The sequence below is a fragment of the Rattus norvegicus genome, chromosome 1, assembly GCF_021556685.1.
Source record: "Rattus norvegicus strain SHRSP/BbbUtx chromosome 1, alternate assembly SHRSP_T2T, whole genome shotgun sequence".
Lineage (NCBI taxonomy): Eukaryota > Metazoa > Chordata > Mammalia > Rodentia > Muridae > Rattus > Rattus norvegicus.
This window is the reverse complement of record NC_141534.1, coordinates 200,750,140-200,768,433: the sequence shown is the minus strand read 5'-3', so window position 1 is coordinate 200,768,433 and position 18,294 is coordinate 200,750,140. Positions and strand designations below refer to the sequence as shown.

General features: G+C 48.9%; 1 protein-coding gene across 23 annotated transcripts in view; it reads left to right on the top strand.

Annotated features, from left to right (window-relative positions):
- Positions 1–18,294, top strand: part of Ctbp2 (C-terminal binding protein 2) — a 136,093-nt gene that overhangs the window by 91,599 nt on the left and 26,200 nt on the right. For 7 of the 23 annotated variants that reach the window (XM_087593691.1, XM_087593689.1, XM_087593692.1 and 4 more), the window contains one exon: positions 4,858–5,017. The exons of 6 other annotated variants lie outside the window; for them this stretch is intronic. In XM_087593691.1, the coding sequence (XP_087449817.1) occupies positions 4,960–5,017 (58 nt within the window). In that variant the 5' untranslated portion in view covers positions 4,858–4,959. Of the gene's footprint in view, positions 1–2,361; positions 2,470–4,857; positions 5,018–14,700; positions 16,432–18,294 lie in introns of those variants that run through there. 10 more of the 23 variants (XM_087593701.1, XM_087593699.1, XM_087593702.1 and 7 more) reach the window with 3 other exon arrangements.

The window sequence follows — 18,294 nt, the reverse complement described above, 5'->3', positions numbered from 1 at the left end:
GGTGCGATCCTATTTTTCTAGTGCAGACTCTTAGTGCTCGGGCTGGGGACAGGCAATAAAAGTACATGTTACCTTTATAAATTCCCACTCTTCGGTACTCTGGAGCTGCGCAGACTGGAAAGAGGCCATGCCTAAAGCACTGATCTACCCGTGTGTGTGCATTCCACGTACTTGTGCTTTTGGGGATAGAAGATGGGGTTCTCACCAACCGGGAGTAGTGACCAGGGGTTGACCCGATCACCGAGCATTGGACTGCAGGGCATTCCCTGGACAAAAGAAACTCCCTGTTGTTACTGGATGGTGGGCTGGCCTGTCTGAGTGAGACTTTGTGCGTATCTCAAGATGGGGTTCTTTTAGGGTACCTCAAGGGCCTGAGTGGGGAACTCTGGGGAAGGGGAGGTCTTCTCTTCCTACTCCCTAACCCACACCGGAAAAAAGAAAGGAATCGGGGACTTTTACAGAATCCATTACGGGCTCAGGGAATGACAGTCCTCTCTGACAGCTATCAATCATTCCAGGTTATGGGAGCTCAGGAGACTCAAGTGAGAGGTCCATGTCGGGGGACTGCTTCCAACCTGGGAGGGTTCAGGAGCACACAGTCTGTCTAATAGGAGTCATTTTAGAAATGAATATGTAATTTCTTTGCAGACAGTAGTTTTGTTTAGCAGCCCCGCCGTCTGCTGTTCCTCCCCCACAGGCATGCCTGAGGTCTGCCCATAGTCCCCTGGCTCTCGGAAAGCTCCCCCATAGCTCTCTTCTCCGGATAAGAACCCCTTGGTTGTGCTTGGCTCCTGAAGCCCATAGAATGGCTTCCTTATACCAGTGACTTGTTTTTTTCTGGGTCCAGACAAGGAGTTGGGCAGGTATTTTTGTTAGGCCTCATAACAGTGGGGTCCTTGCTTTTCCTAGACAGGTCCAAAGTCCTCCCTGTGCCTCACCTGGGTTATGTATACAAGAAGGCCTTGTAAAGGAGGGGCCCAGCGTGACCGCACACCCCCGGGTATAGGGACCCTTTTCTGTTTGCATTAGGTCTCCCCACCACCTAGTTTGTGATTAACGGTGGGGTGTGTCCACTTAACTACAATGATAATCCTTTTAAACTGTTGCAAAACTCGATCTTTCTTTATTGACATGGCGATAAGTAGAGTCCCTTAAAAGAAGGGAGCCACCGTGGTGCGGGATGAGTTCTGGAAGCATTTTGTTTTGAGACACACGGTTGAAGATACACACCTGCTCAGTAGTTCCCCTCCGCCTAGTCTTTGCCTGAACGAGAATGGGAAAACAGAGAACCCCTCTGGTTAAAAACCAATTGTCGAGGACTGGGATTTCTGGGATTTCGTGCTGGTTTGATTTGGCCAAGAGGTGGCTATTGGTGGCAATGGTGGAAAATGCTTATCTACCCAAACCGGGACACGTGGTTTCTTTTGCCTTGTAGTCCTGGATGCTTGATATCAAATGGACAACTTTAAAATGGCTCTTCATCTTTGTCCTTTTCTCAAATCTCTTCGACACTGCCATGAGGCGGTGCCCCACACCCGCTGATAACTTCCTGATCAGCTTTCTTATCTAAAAATCCATGGCTTACATTATTACTTCCTTCTACCAGGCTGGTGTGTCTCAAGACCAGCCGTAGATGCCTGATAAGTAGAGAATACCAGATCTCATTGTATAACGTGCGGGTTTCCTCCTGTATGTGCACGAGTCTGATGGGCGCCAGGTTCACGTTCACCTTCCCACCCCACAGGAGGAGCTTTTTGACTTTGCTTAGCATAACCAAGTTGCCAATTCTTGTTCTTTGAGCATTAAGCATGGATTTCAACACTGTAAGGATCCACTGGATAACCAAAACTGAGTTACTAACAGTCAGGTGGCATATACAGTGTGGATACACAAGACGGCTGGGTGTTTCCAACCCCATCTGGTCAGGGTTCCACAGGATTTTATTGTGGTCCTCTGAACCATGGTATAATTTGAAATGTTGGGCTTTAAATGTGATGCTGTTCAGACCTGGATATACCCAGAGTAACTGAAGCTGTGTCAAACAGCCCCTCAGTGTGGGAAGACTACTATAAATTGCTCTTTACTTTGATCCATTACAATTTTCAGGGTGCCTTTATTTCTTGAGTTGGGATTAGGCCTGACCTTCCTCTGGTTCTCTCTTGTGAGGTTGGGCTTCATGCTGGCCCCTCTATGAAAAGACCCTACTTTCCTCTTGATTGTGAACCTTACCTGCATTCGCTCCCTGCTTTAAGCCAGGAATACTATTGGGACTTTGATGTAGGAAATGCAAGACCAAACCCAAGACTTGAGAAGGCACTTCCTAAAGGCTCATGCACACTCTCTCCCCTCTGTCTGTCAAAGGTGCGGCATAGAAGGAATGTTTTTCCTTCCTCATAATAACAGAGCGGCCCCAGACTCCAGGACGGAACCCTTGCCTTTCCTACTACCAAGATTCTGGTTTCAGCAAAGGTAGAACGACCATAGCATCACCTCTTTTTTGCCCTTCCTTCTGCGTGCTTTCGTAATTTTGTTGAACATTTTGACTAATGATATCAATAGATAACAAATTCCTTTGGCTGGAAGCTTATGACTTGAGAGTAAGGCCTGACTTAAAGAGCAAAGTCGGTTTTCATGGCAAACCTAATTACACCTCTGTGATTGATGCCTAGGTGCCCAGAGCCAGTATGGCTGGTGTAGTGTGGGCCACCATGCATAGCTCCATGACGTTTGTCCCTGGCATTTGTGCAGTGGCAGTGGCTAAATAAGCTTACTTCTTGGGAGGGAAAAGAAGACCCCCCCCTTTTTTTTTTAAAGCAGAAATATGGTGGGAGGGAGTGGTAGTTATGTGTCTTCATGGCCCCCAGTCAGGGCGAAACTCATACTGGCTGTTCCAGATGAAGTCTATTCGCTGCTGATGTGATGGGTGGGCACCACTTGGGGACTCCACAGAAAAGCCAGGCATGGGAACCAGTCACGGTCTAAGTAGTAAGACATTCATGTGAGTTGTGGGCTGATCTCTCTGATTGCGTGATCAAGATCCTACTCATCAATTTTTCAAGAAGCCGTCTAATTATACAAATTAAAATTCAAAGGAAAGCAAAAAGAATGATCCTGCCTCACTGGAGGAGGAGGAGACCGCCAAGCCAGTCCTGCCGCCGATCATAGCTCTGGCGGTTTTCATCTCCGTGGCCCTTCAGACATCAGCTTGTCCTTTGGATGAGGTAGACAACGAGGCTTGGGTTTCCACACCACGGTCTAGGGGGTGTCGCATCGTAGTGTGGACATCGGAGCCCCAGCCTCAGCAAAGTCAAAGAAAAAAGGGATAGGTTTCCTGATGTCCATTTGTGGCTGACCTTCGTAGGTCTTGGTTCTTCTATCCGTCTCCATTCTCCTGGTGTTAGGGGCTTGTTCACACTTGGCCTTCATGAAAGCCCAGCAGCACTGACACACACCAGAGTTTTCCATGTGTGTACAACTGGTGACAGGCTTGCTTTAGGCAGTTGCCTGTGTTAGAGTTTGGTGTCTTTTGGATTATGATCGTTATTTATATGGTTAGAAACTGTGCTTTTCCCACCTCTCCCCATCCTCAAATTCACATAATTATTGCTATAAATCTTCAGGATGCTTTTCCAGCCACGTTGCAGGGAGATTAGCCATTAATTATCAAGAACTTGCCTACCTTTTAGCAGTCAGACCCATGCCTGGACTGTTGATAAAGTAACTCCTAGCATTCAGCATAATTGATGCCCTCACACCACAAGATTTCTCTTGAGCCTTAATTTTCTGTGCTCTTCCGTTCTCTGCACCATTTGCCTGATAACTGAGAACAGCCCTGTGCGTGTGTGCGTGTGTGTGTGTGTGTGTGTACATGTGCATTGCCGTTACATTTAAGGTAACACCCGTTGTGTTGTGATGTTTTGCAGTGAAGAACAGGAGACCAGAGAACGGGTCCCCACTATTCTTCACAGTGATTGACAGGCTGCAGTTCTGAGGGAGAGAGTCAGTAGAGCCTGCTGTGCAGTTTGTGAGCTGGTGCTTAAAGAGGCGCAGGGTACTTTGGATCATAGCATGTGCGGACCAGGCTCTTCCTCCTCTGATCCTGAGTCAGCGTGAGAGTGCTTAGGAAAGGCTTAACAGCCACTGCTTAACCAGAACTACCAGTTGAGGAATGTGGGATTAAACGCAAGGTCAGCCACCTGCAGCCCCCTCTGCATTTGAGGAAGGTTGTAGAACATGGCACGGGCAGGCCCGTTCTTAACACCATGTTAGCAGGAAGCTTGTGTCGCATTGTGCTGTGCTGTTCTGTGTTGTGTTTTCTTTTGGTGCATGGCCCCTGCAAGTCCTACATGGAAAGAAAGCAACTTTAAGAACTGCCCAGTGCAGGCCTCGAGAGCCTCTGTGGAGGTAGCCATAGTGTGCACGGTACCACCCAGTGTTCCAGAGCTGTCTGTGAGGCTGTCTCCTAGTTGTGCAGAACTTTTGTGGTTGAGAGAAATAGATGGCAGATCCAGCCAGCTGTCTCTCAGTCTCTGGCCTTGGAGTTGAAATAATTGAGGTTGGTCTGAGATTCGTGTCCATAGCTGAGAGGCCCCACACACTACCATTTGCTGTTTGCAGCAGTGCGTGGCAAACGTTCCTTTCTGTGCCTGCTTGCTTTCTGACTGATCCAGGGCAGAAAACAGGAGATTGCGAAGGCTCGCATGGAGCAGCCTCCACCCGTGTTTTGGGAGGAGAACAAGCACCACATGCCAGAGCAGCAGGTCCCCTCTTAGAAAGTGACAGGAAGTCACGAATGACCTGTTGGCCTGTGTCCTGGAGGTCTCCAGAGAGTTAAGGCTTCTTTTCTCCTTGTTTCAGGGTTCATAGTGGCGCAATGCACGCAGACTCCTGCGAGTTCCCCTAAGTTCTTAGCGGACTGCTTTGCCTTTTGAATCAGAGAGTTGCAAAGTTCGATAAAGAATGGCCCTTGTGGATAAGCACAAAGTCAAGCGGCAGCGTTTGGACAGGATTTGTGAAGGTAAGAAGCCAGCATGGATGGCGGGTTTTCCCGAAAGACGCGTAGCCCCTCATGTAGATCCTCTCAGAACTGCTCGTCTGAGGTAGCTGGGCCTGGCTGTGTCAGACTCTGACACTAGGACCCCTGGAGTCTCTCCCCAGCCCTTCCTTACCTTTTCAGGCACTGGCTTTGTGGCACACCACTTTCTTGGCTAGTCCTTCTGCTTTGGACAAAGCCTGGCTTGTGTGGGGGCTGGGTGGAGCATGAGGGAGGGCTGTAGGCTGTGAGGTAAATCCCCCACCACCACCATGTACCTAGGGTTATTTTGCATATGAAAGACACTGTATATCAGGACCAGCTTTTTTAGCTTCCTGAAGTTTCTACACTTTATCTGTTTTCTATTAAGATATTTACAACAATGAATTCCAAGATATTTCCGAGGAGCCCACTCTAGCCCTCTTGATGTTTTCAAGTCCTCAGTATCTTTGAAAATGTCTGGAAGTGTTTTATTCATGAAAGGAAAAATAAACATAATTAAAATCTAATGGAAACCCGGGGATAAAACTCTGAAACATTGATTAAGCACTGTCCTTTCCTAATTAGTGAGGAGCAAAGAACTCCAAGCCTGCAACTCGGGGTTTATACGTGACTGTGTCAGCCTAGAGTCAGGGCTGCAGGGCTAGCCTTGTCTAGGAGTTATTGGGAGCGTTTTCAGGGCTGGCCTTGGCTGGCTCTTGGTCTGGTAGGTGTATTCCCTATCAAGCCTCTAGCAGAGGGTGCACCGACAATAGCTGTCCTACCAGCTCACAGTCAGGCAGGCCTACGCACCCCACACTCTCCCTGCACTCACCCATATGGAATTGCTTGTCCTTTAAATAGATGTAGCTCAGGCCACATGGGATGGGGACATCAAAGCCATTCTGTTTGAGACAGCCCTCCAGCACTCTGTGCAAAGTATGTAAGAACCTCACCCCCACGTCCCTTGGGTTCTGCTATAGTTTAGTTTATGGAACGTGGCATTTTAACCGGCTTTTAAAAGTAAACATTAAAATTACTAAATTTCTGCTATTGGCCTCTGACAAGATGGTTTAAACCCTGTAGAAAGACGGTCAGGCTAGCGTCATGAATACCAGTAGTCTTTCAACTGTGTTTGCTAACAGATAACATTTGTTTATTTTTTAAATGAGGTAGGGGTGTGTGTGTGTGTGTGTGTGTGTGTGTGTGTGTGTGTGTGTGTGAATTGTTTCCAGAAGTATCTGAAACAAGCTTGTAGATGGCAGTGGTTTCCTGTTACCACCCTGTGGCATGTGTCTCCTTTTAGGACAGTTTCCTACATAACCACAATAGCACAATCCTCCCCTAAGATCCATCTGATGCAGATTATGTGTCCATGTCTCCCGCATGGGTCTGTTGTAGCTATCTTGTGTTTATCATGTCCATTTGTGTAGCCATCGGGGGCTGAACATTCTGTTTGGTTGTCTAAGTCTCAAATAATAACCTGGCATTTCGTTAGACGTTGGAAAGAAAGATCAGTGTGATAGAAGATTTGGGACCTAGCGGCTCACAGACTATTTCACAATCTGGCCTCACCTGATTGCAGACATCGACTTTTGATTTTTAGCTGAAAAACCTTCAGTGAGGTCGGTTGCTGAATTCTCTCCTTCTAGTGAGTCACCTTCCACAACTCAGACTTGAGCAAGCCTTTGATCATGATCTCTCCCCAAACATGGTTCACTGACTCTCCCCCATCCCTGTCTCTGTGACTGGGGGAATCTTAGGTCATGATTCATAACAGAAAGCCCAGCGCCATCTTTATCTAAATGGGCTTGGTGTTGCTGGATTAGGAGCAGTCGTGGTTTGAAGAGCCAGGTGTAGCTCTTCCTCTGTGAGCCTGTGTGCCCAAAGTCTAAGAAAGTCGCAGCTGTTGCAAATGTGACCTGGATGAGTGGTCTGGATAGGTAGCACCTGTTCTATTGATTAGTTGACAGTTTGTGACTGGTTCCCAAGGCAGCTCTTCTTTAGCCGTGCAGAGAGCTCGGCTCTCCATGGATTTTTTTTGTTTAGACTGAAGAAGGCCTTGTACAGTTAGCACCTGGCTCTGCGTTCTCACCGTGCCCGTTGAACATAGACTTCCTGAGAGCCTGTCCGACCGTCCTGCCCTTGCCTACAGTATTCCATCCTGAAGGATGTTGGTAGGCGGAATGGTTGATTTGCTATTTTTTTTACAATAAGGTTTTGCTGTGTCTACCAGGCTGTCCTTGACCAATCCTCTTGCCTCAGCTTCTTTAGTACTGGGTTTTAGTTTTGTTTTTAATTGATTGGATGCATGTGTCTCGTACATTCTGTAGCAACTCTTTGACCCTGGGTTTTGGAGAGCTGCCTTCAGCTGGTCTTGATAGTACTAACAGTCTCTTACATCTCTCTCATTGAACTCCTGCTACTCCATACCCATCGAACACTGTTTCTGGGATCCCTCGGCAGAGGTGGGTGAGCTTCTCAGTGCCGTGGGAACTGATCAAATGAAAGGATTCTTCTCCAGAACTTTCCACTGAAGTCCACTCTCCTCAGTCTCTTTAGGGGACGCTTACATGTTCCCCTCTGAGTTAATGCCAGGGACCCTGTCCCGACGCCCCCGTCTTTCTTTATACTTCGACTTGGAATGTGGGCCTGCACTCATGTGTACATAACCAGAGACCATCTCTGCTCCACATTGAAGGGGTAGCCAAAGTCTTTAGGACTCCATCCAAATCAGCTGGAATAATAAAATCTTTGAGGCTTACTTAAAAGCCAGATTTTAATGTGCTTTTGTAATTGACCCTTTTTGATATCTGTAATTTGTTCTCTGCTGGTTTTCTTGATGCCTGCTCTCAGACAATCCTTGAGTGCGTTGTATGGAATAATTACAGAATAGCCTTTGATAACACAGGCTGTTCCTCCCTAGATTGAACCTGCTTTCTCTCTGATGTATAATTTAGGTGCTGCCTTTCTTCTCTCTGGTTTGCTAACATAATTGATGCAGTGCATTTGTGGATTGCACTTTCCAGGGGATTTGAATACGATATTGGATCATGCCCAGGGTAGTTTGGCTTTTCCCAAATATTTATGGGTCAGAGACCAGGCTTGGTGTCACTCAACCTTGCAGAGCTAACCCAAGGGTTTGGGTTTGTAGAGCTGCAGTACCCCACCATGGCTTGGCCCGGGACTGGCTTACAGTGGGCTGGAGTTAGAGTCACTCCCCAAACACAATCCTCTCCTATAGCTGTTGAGGGTGTGGCTTGGAGAAAAAAAAATAAAAGTAGGTATTTAGTTCATTGTGTTTGAGTGATTCTTTAGAAATGTGGTGGAAACCAGTTCCAAGAATGATGTCAGCTGAATTAGGTTAAGCAAAACAAATAATAAAGAGCAGATACAAAGAAGAGGTGGGGCCTACTTTTGTATAAAAGTTGTGATCATGAGCACAGAATAAAAGAAGTATGGCTTCTCTGTGTCCCTTGGTCACCAAGAGGGACAGAAAAAGTGCTGCAGAGGGGAGGCAGGGTGCTCTCACAGGAAGTGTCTTCCCTCTGAGTCTGCCTGCCACAAGTGCCTCAGCACAGCATACCCCAAGCGGGTGCTGGTGTGGTGTGGCATCCCTGAGAACCCCAAGATGTCTGTTTCCACCAAACCCCACCGAGGCCATGGTAGGATGGGTCAGCTAATGGGGCTGCTCCAGCGGCTTGGCTGTGCCCCTGCCTGTCGCAGCACCTGTACAAAAGGACCAGGACCACTCTGTGTTACGTTTGGTTTTCTTATTTGGATTTCCACATTCAAGGTGCTGTTTGGTTTCACCTGTCCCCTTTTCATTAAACGTATTAACTACACATTTGTGAATTTGTTTGGGTTTACATAGGAACAGGCTTGAGTTCTATAGTCCACATTTTTCAATAAGCTGTCTTTCAAAGGCTCCCAAACCTACATCTTAAAAATGGGATTCATAATGTTGCTGTACATTTTAATTATATGTTGAGATCAGGCAATTATGCACATTTCCAGTAATTAAGTGATTAGCTGCAATTACTTTGGCAGTGTAAATAAATATACAATAGTCAACTAGACGTGGCTCAAAACTCTGCAATACAAACAAATGTCCCAGATCGTGCTCAGCACTGTAAGGAAATGCTTGAATGGGGAAGCCAAAGCCACAATCTGCAGGCCATAAAAATCCCATTTTGTCTTACTTGAGAATAGGAGTGCTGACCCCCACCTGTGGGAGTCCAACCTCTGCTCCTGGGCTCCTGGGAGTAGGTTCATAGTGTCATCCAATCCTGGACAGGCCTTCCCTTGCCAAAAAGACTCAAGTTCTGGACTGAATTCACTCTCCCTTAATCACCGGTTGGGTGCAAATGCAACTGTCCTTTTGTGCGCGTCAGTTCGTTCCTGGGTAGCTGCGCTCATCGCACCTCTAATGTGGGCCCCGCTTACCATCTCCACTGGGGCTCAGGGATGTGGGGTGCCACTGGAGACCGAAGCATGGAATGGCCTGCTATTTTCCAGTTTGGTCTTCCTGGTTGCTGCTTTTGCCATCACCCCCCACTTCCAGTAAACTCTGGTCACTGGTGCCCTGTTTCCATTGCTACCTGAGCTCAGTCACCCTGCCAGTGCTGGCCAAGGCCACCTGGTCACCTTCCAGCCTCGTTTCTTATCGGTGCATTTCCCTCCTCCTGGTCATATTTAGGACGGTGATGATTTCCTAGGGAGGAACCAGGACTCTGAGCTATACAGTAGGTTGGTCTATAGGCAGCCATAGCCCCATGGATTGTAGTGAACCAGGAGATAGACTGAGCCCACTGTGCCTTGCCCTTCTTCCCTTTCAGGAGCTACAAGCGTTACAGCAGGACCAGTGCAGATTGGCTTATGTCACACTGCCCCGACAGTTGTTTGATGTGACCCAAGCAGTGGTTGGGTCTCTTGCTAAGGAGCCCGTCTGCTTTGGCTATAGAGTGCATCCATGTGCCATTGGGATTCTGTGGCTTCCTTGAAAGAATCTCTGAAGGTGACCCGTGCTTGTGGGTGGTGGCTCTCCCCACCCCTTGTCCCTCTTCTCATGTGTCTCACTCCTTGGAGAGGCTGGAACATTTTCCACATCCTGGTTAGGGGCATATGTAAAACATGTTTCCTCCCTCCCTTCCCACTGGTACCTGGACCATGAGACGCACAGGTTCTCCCAAGATCTACAAAGAGGGTGGACGGACACTCATTCTTCCTCGTCCCATGGAAGAGCTTTGTAGCCCATGCTCTGGCTGTTTGCCACACATGCAAGCACACACAGTATTTTTGGAGCTGGGTAAATATGCTTCCCGACATTAATACTCTAGGCCAAGAAATCGTGAGAACGCCCTGCTTGTGGAGAAAGCTGTGTGCTTTATTCTTGACAGCTGAGCTGACCCTGGCCCCCAGTTCTAATCCACACGCTCCTGCCATTCGAATAAAAGTGGCCTTAAGCCCCACCCACCACATTTCCTGTGGCTCTTTTCCCAGTGCTTTATAGAATTAACACCTTACTTTAGTAAAGAACATTGGGTACACAAGAGAAAAGGCCACTTTTTTTTTTTTTTTTAAAGGCAGGAAAATAAAAGCTGCATTTCAACACAAACTCTAGATCACTTATCTTCAAAGAAGAATGGGGTTTAAAAAAAGAAAAAGGCAAGCACAGCCTGTCCACATTTAAAAGTAGGAAGTAGGCACAGCTTGGGCCTATTTTTGACTCTGTCTCAGCTGGAAGGCAATGTGTAACCCTCTGACCTCAGCAGCGCCACTGGCTATTGGAGGCCACGGCCATCGCTTTGTCCTGGTATCCATCAGGGACAAGAGGCCCCAATTCCCCCAGCAGGTTCTGATTTCCACCTTTATTCTCAGAGCTTCGTTGGTCCTGTGCATGGCCTAGGTGTTGGAAGAGCGCCAGTGCTGGAGGCCTGGCTTCTTAGTGCTTCAATGTCACAGTGTTTCCATAGTGTCCCAGGTTGGGGCCAGCTGCCCACCAAGCCCGAGCAGCTCCCATGAGACTGTGAGCTCCCACCAGGTGAGCAGGAAGCTGCATGGGCCCCTGAAGAAGGGCCAAGTGACCTTCACGTTCAGGTGGCCTCGGCACTGATTGTCGGCAACTCCTCTCAGTCACCCTTCTGATAGTCTTATAACTGATTGACTGGTCGTGAAGCACATGGGGGGGCGGGTATTTTTCTGAGGGCTGCCGGTGGAGTGTCTTGACCCTCATCTGCCAGTTCTCTTCCCTAAGTCATGCCCTCGATTGCAGAGTTCAAGAACAGGCTGCCAGCAAACACCACCTGCAGCTCTGTGTCAGCCACTCAGTTCTTTTTCACAGTCAGCTCTTCATTGGCTTTATTCTATATGCACGGGTGGTTTGCCCAAGTGTAGCACTGGGTGAGGGTGTCCGATCTTAGAGTTACAGACCGTTCTGAGCTACCATGTAGGTGCTGGGAATGGAACCTAGGTCTTTTGGAAGAGCAGTCTTAACCACTGAGCCATCTCTCCAGCCCCAGAGAGGATTTTTTTTTAAGGGTTAGGGTTACATCCCTGAAATTTCAGAAACTGGACCCATCCTGCCCTTTACAGGAAACATGAGATTTCCCAGGAAATCAGTACTTTCTCAAAAGCTGTGAAGAGTTTGTATTGTTTTTTTTGTTTTGTTTTGTTTTGTTTTGTTTTGTTTTTTAAAACAACTCCCAGGGTATTTGGGAAAGACTAAGTCCAGGCACAGGTGTTTCCGTCTAACAGGAGAAAACATCTGTCGCAATATTTTGGTGAACTGAAACTTCGCTAATTTGGTCGGCTTCCAGACAGAACCAGCTGCAGGTCTCTGGGGATGGAATCTGGACCTTCTGGTTCTGCTGCAGAGGGGGCACTGAGCCGCCGTCATCTGCCACCGCCCCCCTCACACGATCACACTTTCACACGGGCTGCCTACGTCACTGCTGGCTTCTTAATTCTTCTTCACTTAGTCTCTCAGATTAGCAGTTCTGCATCCCTTAGATTTGTGACCTTGACCTTTAACAAAACCCCTGATAGTAAACTGGTAAGGCACCCGGAGCCATGGACGGGGTTGGGGCAGCAGTTCCCAGATCTAGTTATGTCTGGAGGAGTCTGGTATTTTGCCCGCATGCATGTCCACACTATAAGCACCCCGAATTGTAATTAATGCTGTATCGTGTCATGAGGCGAAGACCCAAGCAAGCGCTGAGCAGTTGCGCCCTTTGGAGGCCACAGATCCAGCTGTGACTGGAACATAACACCCCATCACCTGAGTATTTTCTCATCAGTGGGCATCGCTAGTATTTTCAGGTACCATGATGATGCCTAGAAACTTCCAGAATTACTTTAAGTTTCCCTTCCCTCATCCCAGGAGGGCGCAGAGACCCCCCAGCTTTGGGAGTAACCCCCAGCTTTGGGAGTTCTTTGCCCAGCTTCACTATGACCTATGACCCGGGACAGGATCCGGACTCTGCATTCCAAAGTATTTGGTGTGACGTCATCATCACTACCTGTGGTCCTCGCACGAGGCCAGGTACATGATAGATGTCCCCTACAAGTTGTAATGGCAACCGGGTGAGTGCCTTGTCTTAGGGCAGGTGATAACCTGGGCTATCCATCTTGCTTGGTCAGCTGTGTTCTCTAGCCAGTTATGCAGCAGAGACATTAATCCCCATGAGGTAAAATCCCCTTCCAGGGGATTTTTAGTGCTCTGCTTCAAAAGAAAAAAAAAAAAACCAATAATGGAAAAGGAGGAGGTAACAAAGCAGATCTGGGCACAGAAGTTAGTGCCTTTTCTGTGTCAGTGTATGTGTGTGCACACTGGCACACCCCATCCCCAGCCTGACTGCTTGCTGGGATGGGAGAATGTTCTCCTGAACAGGGCCAAGTAGAGAGCCTCTCAGACAGCTTCCCCAGCTTGCCTTCCCTGACAGACTGTTAACTACTATCTACTTCAGTGAGCTGGTGTGTATGGTGTCCCGGCTTTGTACTGTTTCCAGTGGGTTTAGAGGTAGAGAACCTGTTTAGAGGTAGAGAATTGTAAATCCTGGCTTGGTTGTGTCCTGACGTATCCCCTGGCCCCCTCTCTGCCTGTCCTCAGGCACAGTGTGTTGTGGCCCAAGAAGGCAGAGTAGTAGTTCGTGTGTGTGGCTATCTGATGCTTCATGGTGATACTTTGCCGTCTCTGCCATTTCCGGGTTTCCATTCTAACTGAATTCTAGGAAGTTTCCATCTAGCATGGCATTTGGGTCAGGAGTGGGGGCAGTGGCGTCAGCACGGTGGTCCACAGTCTTTGTGGTCATGTGTTCTGGTTAATTGCACAGTGGGTCCAGCATTGGTCACAGCTGGGCTGGGCAGGTGCTATCTGTGACTTCTTGAAGGCTACTTTGGAGGGACCAGAACTCCTTAGGGAGTGCGACATGGAATTTGTGTTGGATGTCGGGGACTGGACATGAGCAAGTGAAAGGATGGAATCGCCATAACCCACAGAAACCCACATAACCACAGAAATGACACTGTATCCAAATTCCCAAAGTAAGTTTTTCCGTGTTTTTCACATTTGATTTTTTTTTTTCTTTTAAATGGCTGGTATTTGTCTAGTTGAGAAGTAGGTAAAAGCACAGAATTTTCTGGTCTTGTGGCTGTGTACAGTTATATGAACTCATTTAAATATACTTCTTGATCACCACCTTGGTTTATTTTGTGAAATCTGTAACAAAAGTATCAAGAGCGTGGGCGGCAGGGAGGATGGGGGCTTTGTACATTCCCACAGGCAGAGACGGGAGGCACAGGAGTTCCTGTTTTTTCTTCCTTGGTGGCCAACCCTCTGCTCAGCCCGATCTTGCTGTTGTCTTACAGTAAGAATTCCAGATCCTAACCCACACTTTGTCTTTTTCCCTGTGGTATGAAAGAATCTGTCTTCCCATCTCAAGGTGGAGAGAATTTGGGTTTGAGCTATGTAACCTGTTTGATCTATAACCAGAATCCTAGACGCCAGGTTCCAGTGTCGGACAGAGTCCCTGCCTCCCAGAACACCTCCCATTCTGGAATCAGACCCGGGGCTCTCCTGTGCACACCTCCCATCTGATCTGCTGTAGCTGTGTGCTGCTACACTAATGCCTCTCCAGAGAGAGGGATTAGGACTGGACGGACAGCTAAGTAGCCCCAGTTTGCTTCTCTTGCACTTAGTGAAGAGGGTCAGGGGCTCCCCCAAGAGGGATGAGAGAAACCAGGCAAGGATGGGAAGGGGGATCAGACTCAGGGACAAGGCCACGTGGGATCATTCCAGCTGCCTGTTCGGCCTGGCTAAAGCAAGCAGCCAGCTTCATCCCTCGGAGAGGTCACATGGAACAAAAGCTTTAGGGGTTTTATTTAGCTCCTAATCCTCACGCTGCAGGAGCTGAGGGCCATGTGAGCATAGCCACTGGAAAGGGGGCCCAGCAGACTGGAGCACAGCCTCCTGCCTGGGCTAGAGGCACACAGGACAGACCTCGCGGGCTACCATTGGGGAGTGAGGCAAAGTTACCGTGAGTCTGCTTTTTGCCTACTAAGGTTTCAGAGGATTAATAATTTAGGCTGTGCCTTGAAACAGAAACCCCCAGTTGGTTGTTCCTGCCATCTCGGAAGGGCTCGCGTGCGGCCAGGTCTGGTTTTGATGTATGTAATTGAAGATTTATAAAGAAAGGCCTCCTCCCCACCTCTGCTGTATTGCTTTGCTCTGCCAATGCCGGTTCCCAGCAGGCACATCAACATTGGCCGTTCTCAGAGCTGGGATGCCGCTGGCTGGTATGAGGGCCCTTGGGAGAATGCTGGCCCTCCAGGGAGGAGAAGTTCTCTGACTTATGGCCCTGGAGAAGGGGTCTGGTGTGAGCTGGTAAACCACCGTGCCCAGGACACTGAGTCCTGCCTGTCCCGGGAAGCTTTTTATAACTCACTGGCATCAAGAAAGGGCTCCGTGCCTGACTTCACCTTCTACGACAGCAGGCAGGCAGTGATGTCTGGCCGTGGCTCCGTGCTGCCACAAGACTACTATGGCGACCCATCCAGGGGCACCAGGGTACCCAAGGAGCCTCCCTTCTATCGGGACCCAGGAACCAGCCGGCCGGTGCCCAGCTACGGAGTGCTGGGCAGCAGAATACCATGGGAGCAGGTACAAGGCCAGTTACCTGCTCTGCAGGATGCTGGCCACCTGTACCGGGAATCTGGGAGTAAAACTGTCCTGCATGGGCAGCGGACACACTGCAGGGCTCCATCTCCTGGGAGGTATGGAAGGGAACAACCTGATTCTAGATTAGGGATAGAGGTACCCACCTATTCCCCCAACTCCAGCCAGGTCTACAACGATATCTGCGAAAGACCCGTTGACTCTACCCATGCCAGACAGGTGGCCCCAACATGCCTGGTTGTGGACCCCAGCTCGACCGCCCCTACTGAGAACAGCACGGGGGTGGCCCCAGGTTCCCTGAATAGAGGCTACGGGCCTACCCGAGAAAGCATCCATTCAAAGCTGGCTTATGAGAATTATGAAGCCGACTTGTCAACATTCCAAGGACCCGGGGGCAAGAGGACCGTCTACCCTGAGTTTTTGGCCCTGCTGAGGGCAGAGGGTGTGGCAGAGGCTACCCTGGCAGCCCTGTTACAACAAGGCTTTGACTCCCCAGCTGTCTTGGCCACCCTAGAGGATGCTGACATCAAGTCTGTTGCCCCCAACCTGGGCCAGGCCCGTGTCCTGAGCCGCCTGGTCAGCAGCTGCAGGACAGAGATGCAGTTTCGGCGACAGGACCGGACAGGCCCTCCACCCCGCCATCGGTCCAGTAGCTTCAGCCACCGAAGTGAGCTGCTGCCCAATGACACGGCCTCGCTGGGGACCACAGCACTGCAGTTTCACCCAGCTGGACCTTTGCAGACACCCTCTCCCCGAGGTGGAGATCTAGGTCGCCGCCCCTCCAGTGCACCTTCCCAGCACCTCCTGGAGACAGCAGCTACTTACTCTGCCCCAGTGGTGGGGTCCCAGACTCCCCACTTACCCTCCAACTCTGGATATAGCTCTCCTACCCCTTGTGCCCTAACAGCACGACTGGCCTCCTCCTACCCTTCACAAGCTGGGGTAGCCTTGACTGCTAACCCAGGCCCCTCTGTCCCCCTTCACTCAAGTCCCAGAACAGCCTATTCCACCTCCTACACGGTGCCCATGGAACTGCTTAAGAGGGAACGCAGTGTGACCGCCTCTCCGCTGCCCAGCCCCCATGCCAGCCCCCAGCTCCTGCGGAAACCTGGAGCAGCCCCCGTGGAGCCGGCTGCCCTGCCACCAGTCAGGCAAAGTCTCCACACACCTCATCCGCCATACCAGAAGGTGGCCCGGCGGACAGGGGCTCCCATCATCGTGTCAACCATGCTAACACCAGAACCAAGTAACTTCCTGCCTGGGGGTCCAAGGGGGAAGGGGAAGGCATAGAGGTTTGAGAAGGGAATAATATATCCATATACCTACTGGTCATGTTTAAAAAGAGCAGATAATCTCTGTCTTGTCTCCCTCCCCCCCAGCCCCTCCCCCCACGCCCACACACACATCAAAGCATCCGTGTGAACGTCGTCAGTTCCTTCCTCCCATGTCAGTTCCCTACTCTTGACTTCTGCGGCAGGTTTATGAATCAATCAGGTTTAGCCTCAGTTTGTTTGCAGGTATCTCCTTCTGGTGTTGAAACACGGTTGCTTTCCCCGCGAGGATCAGAAGCCGTTCTGAGTGACTTTATACACAGAGGGGTGGTTCTTCAGTTCCGTCGGATAGCTTTGGGGAAGTCAGGGGCATCTATCTGATGGAATGCCTCTTGTACGTTGTTTGTGGATAGTTTGCTGGTGAAAGTGCCTGGCGGTGTCAACAGTGCCCCTCCGCCAGGGCCAGCACACAGTATCAAAGGTAGAGATTACCTGTGGCTGATAAGAACGTGTCCGTTTCCACAGTTGTGGGCTAAACAAAGCAAACGTTGAAATCCCTTAGAACTATTTGAAAAACAGATTTAGCCTCTCATTTTAGAAAATACTGTTGGGAATTCTGCTTGTTCGTGGGGAAGATACTATTTCCAAGTCAAGAGGGGGAGGACGCCTAGGTGGTTTTCTTCAAAGCAGGAGCCAAGTGTGAGTCACTGCGTGCTTTCTGGACACTGGTTAGACTTCTTGGTGGGCGTCCCGAACAGTTAGTGTTTAACTCTGGAATCCTGACTGAAAAACCTTGATCAGTTTTCTTCTTTTCTTTTCTCCTTTGCCTCCCACCATACATAGTTCAGAAAAATCACCTCTTATTAATTTCTTTCTATTTTGTTTCATGTGTATGTATGAGGGCCTGCACGTGCATGCATGTGCTAGGGCTTACAGAAGCCGGAAAGGGGTAAGGGGTTAAATCCTCTGGTATTAGAGCTACAGGTTAGCTGTCCCATCTAGGTTCTAGGAACTGAACCTACGTCCTCTGCAGGAATAAGTAGTAAGTGCTCTTAACCACTGAACACTCAAAAAAGATTAAAACTATAATTTAGACTGTTTACTGTATGGGACAGGGACAGTGGAGTGAGAAAGACTATGTATTTTTTACAATCTCCTCTAAAGTAACCTTGGGTAGTCTTGTGAGTTCTGAGACGGGTTTGTTTGTTTCTTTGTTTGGTGAGACCGACAGAGAGCCGCTGTGGTGACTGGAGTTCCCTCCAGGAACCTCGTTTCTCTAAGAGACACTGACTAACAGTTTGGGTTGGGATCTATTTGTTTTTGTTTTTTTCTGGTTTTTCTCTTGTCTAGTGATTCTGGCTTTGTCTCCCCCTCCCTTTTCTTATTTTTTAAATCGTGATTATATACTTTGACTTTGAAATCCCTGTGTGCCAAGAGGGGGAAGTCAGATTTTTTTTTTTTTTTTTTTTGGAGAGGCCATGCCTTCTTTCTCAGTCAAACATTCTTTCTTTGCAACCAACTAATTTGCATGGTGATGACATTTGTTGCTCTAGTAATTTCATCTGATAATGGCTGGGCTCGCAAAGCGGATCTGAAAACATATTCCTTAATTATGTGTTGCTAAGCAACGGAAGGGTTTGGTCATAATCACAGAAAGATTATCTCCTCATTGAAGTCCTGGAAAGGTTTTGCTGGAGGAGGAGGAGGTCCTGGAAAAACCACCCCTCCCCCCCTTTCCGTTTATTCTGTATGGCACCCGAACAGAAAACACTTACTGCTATTTGGGTATGGGGTGAAGGATATTATATAAGTTGTTTGGAGTGTGATTGTTGACACAC